This window comes from Mixophyes fleayi, chromosome 6 (assembly GCF_038048845.1).
Source record: "Mixophyes fleayi isolate aMixFle1 chromosome 6, aMixFle1.hap1, whole genome shotgun sequence".
In the NCBI taxonomy this organism is placed as follows: Eukaryota; Metazoa; Chordata; class Amphibia; order Anura; family Limnodynastidae; genus Mixophyes; species Mixophyes fleayi.
In genome coordinates, this window is record NC_134407.1 from 214,380,171 (window position 1) to 214,401,309 (window position 21,139).

General features: G+C 42.9%; 1 protein-coding gene across 16 annotated transcripts in view; it reads right to left on the bottom strand.

The window, feature by feature from the left end:
• LOC142159778 (uncharacterized) overlaps positions 1-21,139 on the bottom strand; it is a 627,000-nt gene that overhangs the window by 173,998 nt on the left and 431,863 nt on the right. Inside the window, exons 1-5 of one of the 16 annotated variants that reach the window (XM_075214479.1) lie at positions 11,799-11,864; positions 10,220-10,331; positions 8,384-8,575; positions 8,215-8,305; positions 8,000-8,097 (exon numbers count right to left, since the gene is read on the bottom strand). The exons of 13 other annotated variants lie outside the window; for them this stretch is intronic. In XM_075214479.1, the coding sequence (XP_075070580.1) occupies positions 8,000-8,097; positions 8,215-8,305; positions 8,384-8,575; positions 10,220-10,297 (459 nt within the window). In that variant the 5' untranslated portion in view covers positions 10,298-10,331; positions 11,799-11,864. Of the gene's footprint in view, positions 1-1,643; positions 1,742-7,999; positions 8,098-8,214; positions 8,306-8,383; positions 8,576-10,219; positions 10,332-10,906; positions 11,186-11,798; positions 11,865-21,139 lie in introns of those variants that run through there. 2 more of the 16 variants (XM_075214478.1, XM_075214476.1) reach the window with 2 other exon arrangements.

Consider the following 21,139-nt stretch of genomic DNA (forward strand, 5'->3'; position numbering starts at 1 on the left):
GCTGATAGAGAGTTGGCCAAGCGGCAAGATAACAAGACTACCTGGACCTTCTGTTGACAGACTCTTTTGCCTGTGGTACTTCTGCATGGCTAAGGTGGGTGGGGAACTTTGCTGGGACTACTGTTGACACTGGTGATTCGCGGACCTATTGTTTAAAGTGTGCAGTCTTATATTCTGTTGTTTACTGTAAGAAAAGTAAATATAGCATTTTATCTTTCGTTCTCCTCCTTGCCTGTGTAATTTCTGTATCCAAGGGGGAAGGGGGGGGCAGAGTAACCTAGTGAACTTCGATTCTAAAAACCTTGTATCCTCACATTTGGTGGCAGACAGTGGGATCACACAATCCAGACGTTAGGTAGAGCGCAGGGACTTGTATTCTGATACGGATACGGTCAGGATCTGTAAATAAGGAAACTTCCAGAACCTCCGCATTCTGAACATTGAGGGTTTCTCAGAGGACCAGTTCCTCAATAACTTGTCTGCTGGAGTAATCATTCCCTCATCCTGTCAGGTCCTCATATTCTGACCCGGAATTTCACCTTTTTCCTGAGAGAAGAGTTCAGATTCGGAATCTCCTAGGAAATGGGCATGTCCCTGATGCTTACGAGAAATGTTGGCCGACAAAGTCTCCACAAACCTCTCCAATGAGGAAGACACATGTACCAAACCCTGCACAGACTTTTCAAGGTTTTGGAACCAGGGAGACTCCTGGACTGGTACCCAATAAGGAAAGGATCCCCTCCTAAGAGAAGATTTGGAGAGATGTGTTCACTCCTCAGGACATGCCTCACGCCTTTGAAGGGACAGAGGCTATCTTGCAGGACCCACCATTCCTGGAGTTCAGACCCTTCAGCCAGCGTTATGCACATTGCCACACTCGCTATCCTCTCTGATGACCGGGTGAACCCCCAGGGGAGCCATAAAAATGAGGTGTGTGAAGAAAAGCATTGAACTACTGATTATGCCTCTCAAGCAGTGAGCTCATAGACAACACTATAGTCTCTGCCCAAGCAGCCTACTTAAGAAAAAATAAAGTAAATTAAAAACCTATGGTTCAGCAGTGTCCCAAAAATATGATGAATGAGAAAATACATTATTTAGTGTTACCCTGACATTCCACTATAGCCCTGTATCGTATCACCCACTCCATTACAGACACTTGCTGCTCCTCCCTCATCTACTTCACTGGCCTCTCCCGTGTGTAGGAATCAACCAATTCACACAATGTATTTCTGCACAGAAAGTCTGCCAAGCTGTCAATCAAACTCTTCCTCCTTAGATAGAGAAGCACCTCCCCCCTAACATGTTATCCTGCTGCAGAGGAGTGAGAGCGAGCAGGGTGGACATATTTAGTTTATGTATCCAGTTATTACACGTACATTCAGCTGAGTAATACACAGCCTGTCATGTTTATTAATGTCATATACTGGTTTTACATGCTCATTATATTCCTCTATAACTTCAACTTTAATTACAGTCACACATACACCCTATATAACCCTCTAAACAATAAACATATTTAATAATGTTTAATAAACTGAACTTAAATAAAAGCATATTAGTGTAAAAAATCCACACATCTTATATACAGATAATATAGTTCAGTGTCATTTTGTATTTGGTGAGACTCTCAATTATTTTACCTGATATTCCTGTGGGATACTGGGATTTTCCTCTATACAGTCCCGAGAATAAAGAAGACGGGGACATCTCTCTGGGGTATTTCTGTTACTAGTTCCATCTGTAGGAAACACACAGTGACTGAACACATTGTCTATATCTGATTTTCAGATGATGCTTATCTAGGTGTGAGGATACTGGGCTTAATGTATTTAATCTGTGCCGCACAGCTGGCCTACTGGTACTACTGGTACCAATCAAACGTTCAAATATCACCCAGGCAAATATCCAAAATAAAATAAATAGGTTTATTTAAGAAAATTGTAGCACCAAACAGCAATAATAATATTTATCTTGCACATACAGTTGGGGAACACTGCTCACCTTGGCGTATAGAGGGCGCTGTGGGAGTCACGGCACTAAAAACTTGTCTAGCCTGCTCCCCTCCACTCTCTGCCCCTCCAGCCGAAAGCTCTGTTTTTTTTTTTTTTTAATAGTGGCTAACGAGTAAGACACATTTTTAGTCTAGTCTTAATTTTTATTTAAAATAGGTTTATTTTTAGCCTCATCATGCGGCGTTCACACTGTGAACACCGCGGCTGTACTCAGGGAGAGCGCCGACAGTGCTTTAGTGACGGTTACCGGTAAAAGGGTTACATGACACTATAACAGTGTCCAGGAACCCAGCTCCTGTCCAGGGTAGTGTGAGTTCGGTCGCAGCGGAAGCCGCGTCTGCAGCACCAGTCTCCCCTTGCGCAGCGGAGACGGTGCTGCCGGCATAGAACTGGCATAGTCCATTGCGGATCTCAAAAGAGTTCTGAAAAGGTAGGTGCAAATGTTTTTCCTACCCTTTCTCATAGAACACAGATGCTATTCCTTCAGGAAAGGCATCGCAGAGACATTTAGACACCTCCGGGGAACCCCGAGAACGTACCTGGGTGCAAAATCTAGAAAGATCGGTCCAGGGTATCTTCTTCTCTTGAGAAAATGTTGCAGTCATCTGCTGGTAGACAGCGTAAACACTCTGGCCCAGTGCCATATTCAGGACGTTAGGGACCGATACAGATCTGTCCATTCGGGAGGACAGTGACATTGTGGAAGAATCTGATACTGAGAATTTGTCTGTCTGGGAGGAGGATCCTTCCAGTAGGCAGGGGGTGAAAGATCTGATCGTCGCGGTCAGACAGGCCCTAATATCACTGATGTTGAACAGGCAGCACAACAGGTGAACAACAGGTAAACGGGTGTAACAGGATGAACCGTCTATGTCACCCTGTCTGTTTTGTTCCTGAGGACCAGATGGGCTTGCCTTGCCCCAGTTCCCTTTTCTTTAACTCAATTGCGCCCTCTAACCGCAGTAGGAGGGGCTTAAACTGCTGCCACCACTGGACTCCTTAGCGGCAGCCAGAACCGCATTCTTCTGGGTAACTGTCGCTGCTAGTGTACCCCCTTCACTGGGCACTTGGGCTCGTACCCCTGACCTTTTCCTTTAGATCAGGATTGCTGTGGATGGTTCGTCCTTGTCTTAGCACACTGGCCAGAGCTACTGGGTAGCGGGCAGAGCAGTGGTACAAACCTCAGAACAGCCAGATAACTAATTAGATTTGGGTCTAATCTGCAGGTCACTGGAATTACAGCATGGGAGTATTAGTCAAGCAGGCTCTTGAAGCAAATGATGTTGATTAGCTCAAGTGTCCTAATAAGGACAGTTCACACTAGTGTATGGTACTAGTGATCAGAAGGTCAGATGGAACAATTTCAGTGCAAAAACAGGTCTCTTTTTATACAGTTTTGGAGACTAGCTTGGCAGGAGGTAATCCGACCTCCTGCCCCTTTAACCAATCTGGCCTGATTCATGCAGGCTGCACGTGACTCAGTCCAGAGAGGTTAACACATTTTATCATTGAAGCTAGTGGCAGGGGTGGGGGTGTATTTCCCCAGTGTTCACGAGCTGCCAGGGAGAGGGGAGCTCAGCCCACTCTCCTCTCCTGCTGCCAGACAGTCTGAGGCTGGAGATTTATCTTTTAAATCTCCCGCATAAAACTACTTCCAGGAGATCTGGCTCTCCCCCATGGCCGAAAACAGTACCAGGGGAGAGCAGCCAGATCCCGGGGCCCTGTCGCTAGCTGAAGCTCTTTGAGCTCCAACAAGCGACTTAGCCTCCTTTGACCGCCAGGAGGCGCTGAACCTCCTGCATCTATCTGATTCCAGGAGGCTAGTTTGTAAGTCCCTCCGACAGCCACTAAAGCTGGCTGCCAGGCGGTGATATAGGGCTTTTCCTGCAGCCCCCTCTGGATCAAGAGATAGGTAAGTGCATTTTTATTACTATACACATTCACTTTATATACATTTTCCATTTAAAACACACATATTTACACTGTTTTACACTCCAGGCACCCATTTTGCACTGCCGGGAATTGCTCTCCCGCACAGCAGCGCCCACATAAAAATATATTTTTTCTTAAAGATATTGGGCCTGATTCATTAAGGAGAGTTAAGTAAAAAATTGAGGAAATAGTCTCCTGGACAAAACTATGCTAGGAGTGCAAATTAGTTTTCTATTTTGCACATAAGTTAAACAATGTTTTTTTCTTGCAGAAATATGAAAAGGAATAAATGCTGACTTGCAAATGCTTGATGGGAGCATCCACACTCAGGTGGGTCTCTCATGACGCAACCTCCTGTTCTGGAAAGGGATAATACAATCGATACCTTCAAGGCAGTACAGTTTGCTTGGATCCATTCATGACCCTTCCAACTGGTAATCCTCGCCAAAAGGAAGAGGTCGGAGCTGGTGGCTTTGTCATAAACTTGCAGAACTGATGTAGAGGTCTTCACCTATAGCAGCTGCCTCTCCCGTAGAGCTAGAAGCGCTCACGGGTACTTGGATGCCACCAGGACTTACCTCTAATATAGTGCAAGTTTATGAGCAACAACACAGCGGACAGGTAGGAGGAGCTAATCTGGATGTTAGCGATTAGTCAGTAGACAGGCCAGGATCTGAAGAAGACAGAATAGTCAGGAACATGCAATAAGGTCAAGACTGACAGCAAACAAGGATATCCCGGAAACAGGTCCAGAGACCAGAAGTCAGGGCAATCAGCAGAAAAGCTGAATACAAGCCAAGGGTCACAAAGAAAAGGTCAATCCAAATAGCAACAGAGTGCAGAGGAACATAAAGCAGGTCAGCAACCAGGGGTCCAGAAGCTATAACCGGTAGGGAGGCTAAGTCCTCTCTGCCTTATATACAGAGGTTACCCAATCAGGGGCAAGGATTGCTTAATTAATATGCCACCATGAGCTGCTTAATTAATAAGCTCAGCACTCCTCCTATTGCTCGAAGGGGGCTGAGCAAACAGTGGGTCCATCTGCACACGCACCCGGCTGCCTATTTGCCGTGGCGCATACACTGAGAGCATCTTGGCTGTAGCCTAGGTGACGGCCTGGACGTGAAAGTGGAGGAGGCCTCCCAGCTGTTAGTATGACAGCCTGGGATCCTGGAGAAGGGAGCCGCGGCCGCCACGGCTCCTGACACTCGCCTGGAAATACAATTTTTCTGCCTCTCACCAGCAACTCATCAGTCCTGGATGTGATGGTTACAGGCAGAGTATCTCAACCTAGGATGTCCTTTCTTAGTTTGGGAATTGACAATTGTTACCACAGATGCCAGCCTATTAGGCTGGGGGGCAGTGACCTTTTAACTCAGATTGCAGGATTTCTGGACTCGAGAGGTGGCAAGGTTGCCCATCAATGTTCTCGAGTTAAGGGCAGTGTACAATGCTCTGGTCCAGGCACAGCTCAGGCTGCACACAGACCTATTCGAATCTAATCAGACGCCACAACGGTAGAGTACATCAATCACCAGGGGGAACAAAGAAATCCCTGGCCATGAGAGAAACTACCAAGATCATGACTTGAGCGGAGCAGCAGGTTCCTGACATTTCAGCGATCTCCATACCAGGGGTGGACAAATGGGAAGCCCATTACCAGAGTCGGCATGCAATACAGCTGGGAGAATTCTCCCTTCATCCAGAGATGTGGACAGGTATTGTGCCAGACTGAGAGACCCTCAGGCGTTTTTGGTGGACGCCATGACGGTGCCCTGGAGGTTGAGTCTAGTGTATCTATTTCCTTCAATTTCAATGTTGCCTCGGATCTTGAAACAGATCAGATTCAAAAGGGTTTGCAGAAATTCTTCTGGCACCAGACTGGTCGAGAAGATCTTGGCATCTTCCTCTCAGGAAAGTTCTTCTCAACCAGGGTCCGCTTTTCCATCAGGACCTAGCACGGCTAGCTTTGACGGCTCGGCAGTTGAATCCTCGATTCTTAGACAGAAGAGTCTGTTGGAAAGGGTCATCCAGACAATGATCAAAGCTCGGAAATCCATGTCTTGTAGGAATTACCATTGTATATGTGCAGCACAGTGGCGTAGTGGTTAGCACTTCTGCCTCACAGCACTGGGGTCATGAGTTCAATTCCCGACCATGGCCTTATCTGTGTGGAGTTTGTATGTTCTCCCTGTGTTTGCGTGGGTTTCCTCCGGGTCCTCCGGTTTCCTCCCACACTCCAAAAACATACTGGTAGGTTAATTGGCTGCTATCAAAATTGACCCTAGTCTCTCCCTCTCTGTCAGTCTGTCTCCCTCTCTGTCTGTGTGTGAGTGTGTGTCTATATTAGGTAATTTAGACTGTAAGCTCCAATGGGGCAGGGACTGATGTGAATGAGTTCTCTGTACAGCGCTGCGTAATTAGTGGCGCTATATAAATAAATGATGATGATGATAAAAACAAATATCTGTTGGTGTGAGACAAAACAAGTACAGACTGCTTTCATCCAGTTGGCTAGGGTGCTAGAATTCCTGCAGGAAGGTTTGGACAAAAAAGGACTACGTTTGACATCCCTGCAGGTTCAGGTTTCGGCTTTGTCTATTTATTTCCAAAGGAGGGTGGCCCTGATACCATATGTTCAGACATTTTTTCAGGGGGTTCTTCATGTTCAACCACCTTTTGTTCCTCCAGTAGTACCATGGTACTTGGTGTCAACGGCTTTACAAAATTCACCGTTCAAACCTCTGGAGTCTCTTGTCTCAGAGTTCTCCATCCAGTAGTCAGAGTTCTGTTATACCTCTGGATGTGGTTAGAGCCTTACGGATCTATGTGGATCGTATAGCTTCAGTTAGGAAGACTGACGCTCTCTTAGTGTTGTAGGATGCTCGTAAGTGTGGCTGGACAGCCAATAAACAAACAATAGGTAGATGAATTACGGCAACTGTTCATCAGGCTTATCTGTCGAAGGGTTCTCCGATTCTTGATGGCCTTACAGGCTCATTCTACTAGGTCAGTTCGACTGTAGCGATCACTGGCTAGCGAATGGCCATATGCTTTTGTCGGGAGTAGACTTTTAAAGGTAGAAATGACCTTCTCAGGAGTTCCAGAACCTGTCTGCCTGATTGGTCCTTTTCTGTATTTACCTTTTCACAGATAGCAGATGATTTCATCTTGATACAATTAGGAACAGATATTGTTCTCCTCGTAATACAGCAGTTTGTTTAAACAGAAGCGATCACAATCCAGAGACGTTACATTTAAATACACAATGCAGTCCTCTCTAATTAAACAAAGAGCTCTATCTTAACATCTTAACACATGAGACCCCTGGTAAGTACATTCATATGGAAATAGTGGACAATAATCATTTTGCCTAGGTTGAAACAAAGGGCTAGTCTGCATGTATACACAAGATGGGAAAATCATGCTGCCAGACATTCACTACTTACAAATACAATATATACAAGTTTAAATATGACTGACAAATATGGGGAACCAGAGGGCTAGAAAGAGTATGTTTTTATATTCCACACTGTGTGAGAAACGAAGTTCAGACTGGTTTAGGGGATATTAATACCTTGTTTCATCACACTAATTGGCCCTCATAACTGTTCTCTATTTTACAATAAATGACAGTCATAATGATACACTACACAAACGGGCGTTCGCCTATCTCTGAATCAGGCCCTGTGTGCATATGATTATTCTGATGGGTCTTACAAAGGAGAATGTAACTCTTTTCTGTCTTTAGTGTTTATTACTCACCTGTGCTGATATCTGTAGGGATTTCCTCCTCCTTACACTGCTGATCACCCCTCACATGCGTCTCTTCTTCTCCGACTGTATCTTCTACTTTAATTTCTATCAGATTATAACCCTAAATTACCCACAAAACAATAAAACTAACAAGCATCAATAATGTCCGATTTTAATGAATTGTGAGTAAGCAAAATATTATTAATGTACAAGATCCACAAAGCTAGTCTACAAATCAAATAGGCAAAAGTCACTTTGATATTTTAGTATTTGGTGAGACCCTCAATTCCATCTACCTGATAGTCCTGTAGGATATTGTGAGTTTCCGCTGTGTCATCCTGTGAATATAGAGGATGCGGACATCTCTCTGGGGAATCTCTGTTACTGGATCCATCTGTAGGAAACACACAGTGACTGAATACATTGTTTATATGGGATTATCAGATGATGTGTATATAGGTGACCATCACAACTGCTCTCTCCTTTAAAATGAACTAAAGTCTCATCTTACCCACTGATGTGAGGGGCTGGCGGTTCTCCATCATCACGTCCTTGTACAGACCCTTCTGTCCTTCAGTGACATCCTGACACCTTATAGGAACCTGACACACACAATGATACAGTCATCACCCAGACACATCCCTGGTGTTACTGTATAATGTCCCTTTCCCAGCAGTCACCTCTCCAGTCAGCAGCTGAATGATCTTGTTGGTGAGTTCTAGAATCCTCTGGTCATTGTTTCTCTCATGTATCAGTGAGTGAGGTGGAGGCTCCGTGATGGGGCTCTGGGTCCTGCTCAATCCCCCTGACACACGGGGACGGCTACTGGGTATCACACACTGATCAGATTTCTTCTTCACTACTGTGTAATCCTGTGTGTTAAAGAGAGAAAAATTCAGCATAAAGAGTAGACCCCCTTCACTGAGTCACAGACCCTCCAAATATGGCCACAGATGTAACCACATACTCTCATGAATTAATGTTACAGAAAGTCAGATATTAATATTTGAGAACAACAAACACTAACACAACCAATTGTTCAAGCACCAGAGAATAGACTGAGTGGCTCTGAGTGATTAAGGAAAGTAAAGCAAAAAAATGAGCAACTTTGCACCTTGGCAAAACCATGTTGCATTGGAGTGGGGAGGTAAATTTAAAATGTGGGGACAGATTTATAGTTGGGGTAGGGAATGTCCTAGATCAACTTTAAATTTCAGTATACAAATAAGCTATCAAGCATTGGTGTGCTACATGAAAAAACAGACAGTATATTCCTTACAGGCAAAATAATAAACTAATTTGCACCTCTTGCATTGTAACATGGTTTTGTCCAGGAGAAAACTTACTTATTTATTTGCCTTACTTTCCTTAATGAATCAGGCCCAGTGTGTTTAAATAGAGAAGCGCCTGACATCATGGGCAAGTGTCTGATCTCATGCTCAAATATCACAGAGAGCATCTAAGTAGGATCTTCAATACAAGAAACGACTAAAGGAAAGTTGCTATCAGCTGGGTGCACTCGTGACAGTTGTCAGACACACAGAGACAGGTTCGTTATTGTAACTACATCTTATGGGTGGCCACTGTGCGCTCTTTGGTTACAAAAAATGTGTTACATTACATATTATGACCAAAAGAAGAGCATGAACGTTGAATGCTTTGACCCAAGAGTGTTCTTTTACAACGCAACACTTTTAATCTACTAAATAAATCGTCCTGAAAGATTTTGCTTGTGAATTATACACAGATAAGGCTTTGGGAGGTTTGCTGCAAAAAGTAAAATTATGATGACAGAACCCAGAGTTGTTGCACTGAGATAATATCACTCCTACCCACAACGTAGAGAGAATCCACCTCTAAAAAGGGTTAAGACAAGTGCAGTAAAAAAATTCCTTCTTAAAATGAAGAAAGCAGAAGTGGCCTCTGATGGTCACTGGTTGGAGTTAGCTCCATTCTTTGTGAGAATGGTAATAAGAAGACTACAGAATAGTTCCCTTTTCAGGATAAATCTGATGTTGCAGTCTAACAGCAATTTGTTGTAATTTAGCATCAATATTATGTGATACAATCTCCACAGCAGAGACTATGGGAGTTCATGTCCTTCTGTAGCTTTGGATTCCATCAATATCTATATTAAATTAAATGCACATAATGAGGTCCTTTACCATTCTGTACAATCTCACAAATACAACGTTACATTACTAGACTCTTCTCATCACAAAAACTCCCTATTTCATTTTATCTTCCAAGTCCCCCCAGTTCTCCTTTCACCACTAATCATCACAAGCCCTCACTGTATTCCACTGTTACTGGGCCCTGGTCTAGTTACTTCCTCTGCTGCTCACAGATGTAGTAATGTCACCAAGATATTCCCAGAATCCCTCACTTCTCCAGTCAGGTTCATATGAGTGATGTCACCGTAACATTACCCAGAATCCCTCACATCTCCAGCTAGGTTCATGATTTATTAATAGAGATAATAGTGATGTCACCGAGATATTCCCAGAATCCCTCACCTCTCCAGTCAGCAGGTAGATGATTTCCAAGGTGATGTTTAAAATATTCTCAGTCTTGTGACTCCTGTACGTGTCCATCCTCCATGTGACAATCAGGTGATATAGACTCTGCCTTGTAGATGGGATAGTAGTAAAGACAAAAAGTTACAGAAATAGAAGTAAGAGGCTCACTTATATGAAGCTATATGCAGTTATACCAGTCATTATACGGACGCATTATGCGGTATTATTATTAAGATGGGTATGTGCTGAATGTTCTGTACAATGTACATAATGGATCGATATTAACAGGATTTACTTTGTCACACCATGCATATTACAGCATTACATTTAAGATATAATAATCATATTTCTCTTACTGTCCTGTTCTAACATAACATGCACACTCTGGCATAAACTATATAAAGTATATAGTTTATGCCAGAGTGTGCATGTTATGTTAGAACAGGACAGTAAGAGAAAAAGATTATATATTATTAAATTATATTAAAACCAGCCAGACAGCAGAACAGTCCTCCTGGAAAATATATATATGTGACCGTATACATGTAGGAATAGGACAATGACAGGGAAGGAACATATAATATACTATAACATATAATACACTCCATGAGTATGGAGATGTCAGGAGGCCCCTCACCTAACAAATAGAGATGATTCATCACTAATATCCCTACAGGAGCTTACATAGAGGAGACATCACATAGTGACCCTTACCCAGGTCACCGGATTCTGCTTCACCTGTATAATAACACGGCACCAGAGTCTGCTCCACCTGTATAATAATAACACGGCACCAGAGTCTGCTCCACCTGTATAATAATAACACGGCACCAGAGTCTCCGCCACCTGTATAATAATAACACGGCACCAGAGTCTGCTCCACCTGTATAATAATAACACGGCACCAGAGTCTGCTCCACCTGTATAACAATAACACGGCACCAGAGTCTGCTCCACCTGTATAACAATAACACGGCACCAGAATCTGCTCCCCCTGTATAATAATAACACGGCACCAGAGTCCGCTCCATCTGTATAATAGTAACACGGCACCAGAGTCTTCTCCACCTGTATAATAATAATACGGCACCAGAGTCTGTTCCACCTGTATAATAATAACAACACGGCACCAGAGTCTGCTCCACCTGTATAACAATAACACGGCACCAGAGTCTGCTCCCCCTGTATAATAATGACACGGCACCAGAGTCTGCTCCACCTGTATAATAATAACACGGCACCCGAGTCCGCTCCACCTGTATAATAGTAACACGGCACCAGAGTCTTCTCCACCTGTATAATAATAACACGGCACCAGAGTCTTCTCCACCTGTATAATAATAACACGGCACCAGAGTCTGCTCCACCTGTATAATAATAACATGGCACCAGAGTCTGCTCCACCTGTATAATAATAACACGGCACCAGAGTCTGCTCCCCCTGTATAATAATAACACGGCACCAGAGTCTGCTCCACCTGTATAATAATAACACGGCACCAGAGTCTGCTCCCCCTGTATAATAATAACACGGCACCAGAGTCTGCTCCACCTGTACTGTAATAATAAATATTACCTGCTGCCAGACACATAAACGCGAGGTCTCCGCTTTATGTCACTCACTTCTCACCCGGAAGTACTTCCGGTCTGTGCCTTGTCCCTGTTGTATTATGAGCTCCAAAGGCTTCGACAAAATGGCCGCCGCTGTGTGTAACCGTAGACAGAGCAGCCTCATCGTTTGAGGAAGTCAGCTGTTCAAAAGAGGCGTGTCTATGCTAGCCAGTGGGCGTGGTTTCTCGGAGTGGTTTGTTTTATTCTTACACAGATGTGGTGCAGGGAGCACTGACATCATATTATAACAGCTTTATACTGACATTACCAGCATATTTCTACAGCCCAAATACCTTATACTAATAATATATATTACCTATACTGTTATATCCCACATTACTGTAATACTTATACAGCCCAGATACCTTATACTAATAATATATATTACCTATACTGTTATATTCCACATTACTGTAATACTTATACAGCCCAGATACCTTATACTAATAATATATATTACCTTTACTGTTATATCCCACATTACTGTAATACTTATACAGCCCAGATACCTTATACTAATAATATATATTACCTATACTGTTATATTCCACATTACTGTAATACTTATATAGCCCAAATACCTTATACTAATAATATATATTATCTATACTGTTATATCCCACATTACTGTAATACTTATACAGCCCAGATACCTTATACTAATAATATATATTATCTATACTGTTATATTCCACATTACTGTAATACTTATACAGCCCAGATACCTTATACTAATAATATATATTACCTTTACTGTTATATCCCACATTACTGTAATACTTATACAGCCCATATACCTTATACTAATAATATATATTACCTATACTGTTATATCCCACATTACTGTAATACTTATACAGCCCATATACCTTATACTAATAATATATATTACCTATACTGTTATATCCCACATTACTGTAATACTTATACAGCCCAGATACCTTATACTAATAATATATATTACCTATACTGTTATATCCCACATTACTGTAATACTTATACAGCCCAGATACCTTATACTAATAATATATATTACCTATACTGTTATATCCCACATTACTGTAATACTTATACAGCCCAAATACCTTATACTAATAATATATATTACCTATACTGTTATATCCCACATTACTGTAATACTTATACAGCCCAGATACCTTATACTAATAATATATATTATCTATACTGTTATATCCCACATTACTGTAATACTTATACAGCCCAGATACCTTATACTAATAATATATATTATCTATACTGTTATATTCCACATTACTGTAATACTTATACAGCCCAGATACCTTATACTAATAATATATATTACCTTTACTGTTATATCCCACATTACTGTAATACTTATACAGCCCATATACCTTATACTAATAATATATATTACCTATACTGTTATATCCCACATTACTGTAATACTTATACAGCCCATATACCTTATACTAATAATATATATTACCTATACTGTTATATCCCACATTACTGTAATACTTATACAGCCCAGATACCTTATACTAATAATATATATTACCTATACTGTTATATCCCACATTACTGTAATACTTATACAGCCCAGATACCTTATACTAATAATATATATTACCTATACTGTTATATCCCACATTACTGTAATACTTATACAGCCCAAATACCTTATACTAATAATATATATTACCTATACTGTTATATCCCACATTACTGTAATACTTATACAGCCCAGATACCTTATACTAATAATATATATTATCTATACTGTTATATCCCACATTACTGTAATACTTATACAGCCCAAATACCTTATACCAGCGGTCCCCAAAGTGTGTGCTGTCACAGGGGTGCTGCGGCCAGGAAGAGAAAAAACAATAAAAAAAAACTTACCAATCCGGCAGCGCCCAGGAGCCAGCATCCTCCCTCCTCGCTTCTCACTGAATGTTGGGCGTGACGTCATCATGCTGGACATTTAGTGACAAGCGGCAGGAGAGAGGAGGATGCTGGGTCCCGGGATTGTGATCTCTACTGTTTAAACAAACTGTGCTGTATAGCCACGGAACAATACCTATCCTTAATTATATCAAGAGTGGCTCCTCTGCTATCCCTTGGTCTCTATGTTTACCTGTGAAAAGGTAAACAGAAAAGAACCGATCAGGGAGGTCCTGAAATAACTGAGGAGGTTATTCTTGCACTTAAGAGAGCTCTAGAGAACAGCAAATTGGCATTCACTACCGAGTGATAGCTGAAGTCAGGCTGGCATTGAGATATGGATCTCTGCCCATGACAGGAAAGAGACAATCGGTCCCTGGAGTACTTCCTTTGCCCTGATCTACCTGTCCAGGTCTTGGGAGTGACAGTGACTCAGGACCACTACCTTGCTGGTAGCCTCAAAGGAGAGATGAGGATAAGCTTGAATGGATGGACAGCAGTCCCTGAGAGTGGCTAGGATACTGGTGAGGTGTTTTCATTATACCCTGTATGTTGTCTGTGCCAGACTGTAGAGTTATTTTCTGCGGTTATTATTTAAAGATGTTTATTGCTGTTTGGTGCTACCATTTTGTAAAATAAACTTATTTATTTTGGATATTTGCCTGGGTGATTTTGAACCTTGGATAGCTACCAGGTAGGCCAGCTGTGTGGTGCAGAGGGTTACATTAAGCCCGGTATCATCACAGTGGTGTATATCCTATAGATTGTAAGCTTGCGAGCAGGGACTTCTTATCTCTACGTATGTGTTAGGCTGCTGGCCTGATCACCAACCCACAGAACTAGATGACGGAGGTCTTCACCTATAGCCGCCGCCTTTCCCTTAGAGCTTGATGTGCTCACCGGTACTCAGATGCCCCCAGGACTTAGCTCCAGATGTAGTGTGGGTTGGTAATACAGGACCACAGCGGCCAACCAGATGACTGGTAGAAAGCAGCGGGTGGTCAAAATAATAGCCAAGGTCAAGGGTCACAGGCAAGCAGGGTAGTCAGTAAACACGTCAGAGGTCGGGGTCACAGGCAAAGTAGCAAGGTCCAAGGTACAGGCCAAAAGGGTCAGGGTTACAAGCAAACAGGCAGAGTCCAAAATCCAAGTAGGGGTCATACACAGGAAATCCAACAGAGTATCCACAGGAGAGGGTACAGCAAACAGGAGCATGTCAGTAAGACTGGGACAGAAACGCTACAACCGGTAGGGAGGCTAAGCCCTCCCTGCCTTAAATACTTAGACCAACCAATTGGTTCATCCCTGAAATCACACACAGGCCGGTTTGGATTGCACATTAATCAGCCCACAGTCTGGGACTTATTTGCACGCACGCGACCGGCTTCCTACACAAGAAGCGTCCGACCATTACCTTAGCAACGGTCGGGTCCTGCCCGGAAGTGATGTCCCGGTCGTCAAGGTGACGGCCGGGACGCTAGAGGGCACTGGAAGAGAGCCGCAGCGGCTGTGAGTACCGCCGCGGCTCGTAACAGTATGTATTATCCAGTATTGTTTCATTACTGTTTGTTCCCAATTGTAGAGCGCTACGGAATCTGCTGCCGCTATATAAATAAATGTTGATGATGATGATGATAGTATACAAACCATATGTAACATTTTAGGATATACTACCAGGGGTGCCTTAGGGAAATTTAGGAAAATAATCATGAAAAAATATACTTTTGTACCATTTTCCTCTTTGCTTCACAATTTTTTTTATCATGATGGAATTGTTATTGCCTATTATATGTTATATTATTATATTTAGACAGCAGGTGCCATATATTATGTATACTTTAAATTGTAACGGCAGGGACAGCACGGTGGCAAGTGGTTAGCACTTCTGCCTTACAGCACTGGGGTCACGAGTTCAATTCCCGACCATGGCCTTATCTGTGTGGAGTTTGTATGTTCTCCCCATGTTTGCGTGGGTTTCCTCCGGGTGCTCCGGTTTCCTCCCACACTCCAAAAACATACTGGTAGTTAATTGGCTGCAAACAAATTGACCCTAGTCTGTCTGTGTGTGTGTGTCTCAGCGTGTGGGTCTGTCTGTGTGTGTGTGTGTTAGGGAATTTAGGCTGGAAGCTCCAATGGGGCAGGGACTGCGGAATTAGTGGCGCTATATAAATAAATGAAAAAGATAAAAAATAAACAGAGGTCCTGGAAGTGACATCCCGGCAGTTGTCATGACAGCCGGGATGCAGGCAGGAAGGAGCGAGCGGGTGAGCTGGTGGAGGAGGAACAATGGTTTGGCCTGGGACCCTTATTTCCAATGAAAGGAAATGTTAATGCTACAATATACAATGACATTCTAGAGAATTGTGCGCTTCTAAATGTGTGACAACAGTTTGAGGAAGACCCTTTCCTGTTGTGAAACAGGACTGCATGACAATGCATAAAGCGAGGTCCATCAAAAAAAGGTTTACCGTGTTTGGTGTGGAAGAACTTCACTGGCCCACACAGAGCCCTGACCTCAACCTGATCGGATACCTTTGGGACGTATTGGAAAGCCACCTGCGAGCCGGGCCTCATCACCGACCTCACTAATGCTCTTGTTGATGAATGGATGCAAATCAGTCACATTCCAAAATTTATTGTAAAAACTTCCCAGACGAGTGAATACTGTTATATCACCAAAGGGTAGACCAACTCCATTTTAATGCCCATGTGTTAGGAATCAGATGTTCAACAAGCTCTTATGGATGTGATGTTCAGATGATCTCATACTTTTGGCTATGTAGTTATTATACGCATATGAGCGCAAACAACATACAGCCAAATTCATCAAGCAACAGATCTCAAGATACGTACCAAGATACGGTCGCAAGTCAGGTACGTTACGTAAAAAGTGACGTAGCAGACATCTGCAGTCGATCGCGGAAACCACGCGCTGTGGGCAGCATGGGCTATGAATTTTAAATACTCTATGAAAAATCTGTATACAAATAAATCAGTTCCGTTGACTTGCTTAGTGTTGAGATGACCCGAGTTTATTTTGTAATAATTATTATGAGTGTACTGTGCAGAACCATTCTTGGGTACATACCACATTATTGTGTTTTACATTATATAATAGAGATTACTATAGAAATATAAATTAATAATAATTAATAGTAATACTTAACTGTCCTGCACATTAAACTTAAACATTGAGTTAAGGTGACTCCTTATTTATCAAACACAAAATCTACTTAACTGAAGTATTTTTTATAAATTTCAATGTATAATAACATACATTTTAAATAATATAAATGATGTAACAAAAAGCTTACTTTGCAGGGGAGCTAAGTTTGCATCATCTACCGGGGTTTTTGTTTTATTTGAATCACAATATTATGTAGGTGACCAATAATGTGTGTGTCATTTTTGACATGAAAGATGATGTTTACACTTGTTTGTATTGTATTTAAATGTTTCTTTCTGTATAGGTCCCAGCATGGCTCTGCAGCCATGGAGTTTGCTTGTGCCTGTAGTAATACTGCTAATAAATTTAGGGACTTAAAACCTGGTAGAAAGGGACAAATGTATATTTAATACTAATTTATGTTCAAAATGTCCCTTTATTATAGGCCAAATTTACATGAACACATTTCCATTTATTTGTATAAAGAACACTCACACCAATGTATGTAACAATTTTTTTTTATTAGCTAAACAACCTAAATAAAGGAAAACAAATTATTGGGAATAATATTTTTCTAACAACTTCACATATTTTTTTAATTTTCTTTGATATTTTTTTATGTTTTTTAAAATATACGGTAGGGATGGGGGATTTTCAACTGGGCGAGTGGGCTCTTCTGCTGTTGCGGACAAAATATGGCTGTCTTCTTGAGCTGTAAAGAAAAAAAAAAAGAAAGAAAAACAATAGATTTGCAAACTTAGATCATATTGGCAACATATATTACTTCGCTTTGTCTACTTTGTATACTCTTTTGCCGGGATCAGCAGAGGTGGGAAGTGTGACATAACTTGCAACTCTCTGCAAAGGTTCATGGTATGCTAAACACAGTAGTAGCCACAGAACTAATACTTTTTGGTGGATATATATATATATATATATATATATATATATATATATACATACACACACACACACACACACACACACCCCCATAGCCACCAAACACTTCTCAGATTCAATACAGTTTGGTCATTTAAAAAAAACACTGTATAAGGCGTACATCTCAAGAGAAAAAAAACAGGTAAATAAATGAATTTGCTATATATATATATATATATATATATATATATATATATATATATATATATATATATATGTAAAATTTATCACAACAACCACTTTAAACTCCCGACAATTGCAAATGTTTATCAGTAAATCTTTTCCAATGTTTTTTTTATGAGAGAAGTGAATGCAGGTGTATGGTTGGCTGTGTTATCACATGCCGAGTGTGACAGAGCTGTGTTTATCCAGCACTACCACTATCACCTTGTACTTAGACATGACACCGAGCTTGTGCAAATGTTACGTGTGGTATTACTTAAAAATTGTTGTGTGCAGCAGAGTATTAATCAAACACATCCTGAGGTAAACGCCTACTTTTGGAGTATTTCCCAGTGGTGCCCGCCCATCGCACGCCCCTTTTTCCTCCCAAAGACGTACGGTGTCGTAAGTGGTCCTTGAGCTCATTTTTACAAGTACTTTGCTTGCCTGTGCGTCCGTATATCAGTCTTTTTCGCATGCAACTCCCAAGTTCTGGGCATGTGCAGTGGTTTTACGCACAATACGCACAAAATCTGCAGATACGTCCGCTAATGAATTAGACCCAATATGGTCAAATGCACTACATCAACAGATCTTAGATGGCTATTTAGTCATTTACAAGTGCCCCATCATAATAATGTAAGCACAGAGGGACACCCACTATCAGATTGGTTTAGAATAAGCCCTATCACACATTTACCAATATCCACCATGCTGAATACACAATAAGAGCTTTCACCTACAGCATCTATAACAAAACAAACAGGCAGTCTGGTTTGGCAATACAGGTGTTAACCAACCAGTGGATTTCAAAACCCTGTTCTAAATAAGTTATTGGTCATAAGACGTGATAAGTCCAACAAATGGTCTATTTCATCAAAGAATATACATAAAATATGGGCTGTAGTCATTCTGGCGACGGTGAATCTGTTGACAGTCAGACTGTTGACACCAAAAGGGTGACAGCCTGCCACTCGACAGCTTGTGTGTCGACTTGGTTAAAATGTGGACATTGGGACTGTCGACAGGTAGCAAAATCGACAGTCACAATGTCGACAGTCTAAGTGCAATATTGGTGGACCTAGCGGCAATACAGCCACCGGACCCGCCGGCACAAAACAGTTCATACATAAAAAAAAAAATCAACAAAGAAAAGGCTTTCCCTTTCTCCCTCCAAAACACATTCAAACTTGGGCCAGATTCTACTAGTACCAGCACTAGACTGGTGGCACTATAGCAGGGGAACCCGCAGCTAATCACAACCAACCCTAGGCTGGTCAGTACGGTGGCTGGATCCCCTATTATTATTATTAATTTTTATTATTATTAATTTTTATTTATAGGGCGCCACTAGGTGTCCGTGGCGCCGTACAGGGACAAACAAAATTACAATACAAGGTGAGACAGCACAGTACAGTAAACAATAATCACAGTAACTCAATGAGCTCAACGCTAGGGTAGGGGGAGGGGAGAGTCCGCATTCGACGGATCCCAGGAGGGAGGGCACGGGTGACAAGGAAACTCCCAGAGGAAGAGGAGGGAGCGAGGGGGGACGGGGGTTAGAGGGTCCTCGAGGAGTAGGGCTGATAACTGGAGAGCAGAGTTAAAAGTGGTGGAGACAGGAAGAGAGATGACCCTGCTCAAAGGAGCGTACAATCTAAGGGGCGGGGTAGACAGACAAGAGAGACACGGGGGAGGGAGGGAGAGAAGGAGGAACGGAGGATAACTATGAGGGAAGGGGAGTGAGAGGAAGAGGCAGAAGAAAAGGTAGGAAGTTAAGTGGGAGACCGAAAGGGTTTAAGAAAAAGGTGGGTTTTTAAAGCCCATTTGAAACAGGACAGATTAGGGCAAGTTCTGATGGAGGGAGGGAGCTTGTTCCAGTGGAGGGAGGCAGCGCGGGCGAAGTCTTGGATATGCGCATGGGAGGAGGTGGTAAGGGGGGAAGAGAGGCGACGGTCATTGGCAGATCGGAGGGGACGGGATGGAGCATGAATAGAGAGGAGGGAGGAGATGTAGGGTGCAGTGGAGTTGGCAAAGGCCTTGTATGTAAGAGTGAGGAGCTTGAAGAGGATTCTGTAGGGGAAGGGGAGCCAGTGAAGGGATTGGTAGAGGGGGGAGACAGACGAGGAGCGGTGAGAAAGGAAGATGAGCCTAGCGGCTGCGTTAAGTACAGAACGAAGGGGAGCGAGATGAGATTGGGGGAGGCCAGTGAGGAGGAGGTAACAGTAGCAAGAGAGAATGTAGGGGCCAAAGGAGAGAGAGGAGTCGAGGATGACACCGAGGCAGCGAAGTTGGGGGACAGGGGAGATAGAGGTGTTGTCGACAGTGATAGAGAGGTCGGAAGGGGGCGAGGTGTGAGACAGGAAAGACTATGAGTTCAGTTTTGGCGAGGTTAAGTTTGAGGAATCGAGAGGACATCCAGGAGGAGATGGCAGAGAGGCAGGCGGACACTCTAGAGAGGAGGGAGGGAGAGAGATCAGGAGAGGAGAGGTATAGTTGAGTGTCGTCGGCGTAGAGGTGGTAGTTGAGGCAGTAGGAGCTGATGAGTTCACCCAGGAAGAGGTGTATAGAGAGAAGAGTAAGGGTCCCAGGACAGAGCCCTGAAGGGTGGACGAGGGGGAGAGAGACCCAGAGGTGGTGACGGAGAAGGAACGATCAGCAAGGTAAGAGGTGAACCAGGACAAGACTGGGCCGGAGAGGCCAAAGGACTGGAGGGTGTGGAGGAGGAGGGGGTGGTCGACGGTGTCGAAGGCTGCAGAGAGGTCGAGGAGGATGAGAAGGGAGAAGTGGCCCCTGGCTTTAGCAGAGAGGAAGTCATTGGTGACTTTAGCCAGGGCAGTTTTAATGGAGTGAAGGGGGCGGTATCCAGACTGGAGAGGATCAAGGAGGGAATGTTCAGAAAGGTAGGAGGAGAGACGGCTGCAGACGAGCCTTTCGAGAATTTTGGAGGCAAAGGGGAGGAGAGATATGGGTCGATAGTTGGAGGGAGAGGTGGGGTCAAGGTTAGGTTTCTTAAGAATGGGGGAACAAGAGCATGTTTGAAGGAGGAGGGGAAGATGCCGGAAGAGAGGGAAAGATTAAAGAGGTGGGCGAGGTGGGAGCAGGTGGTG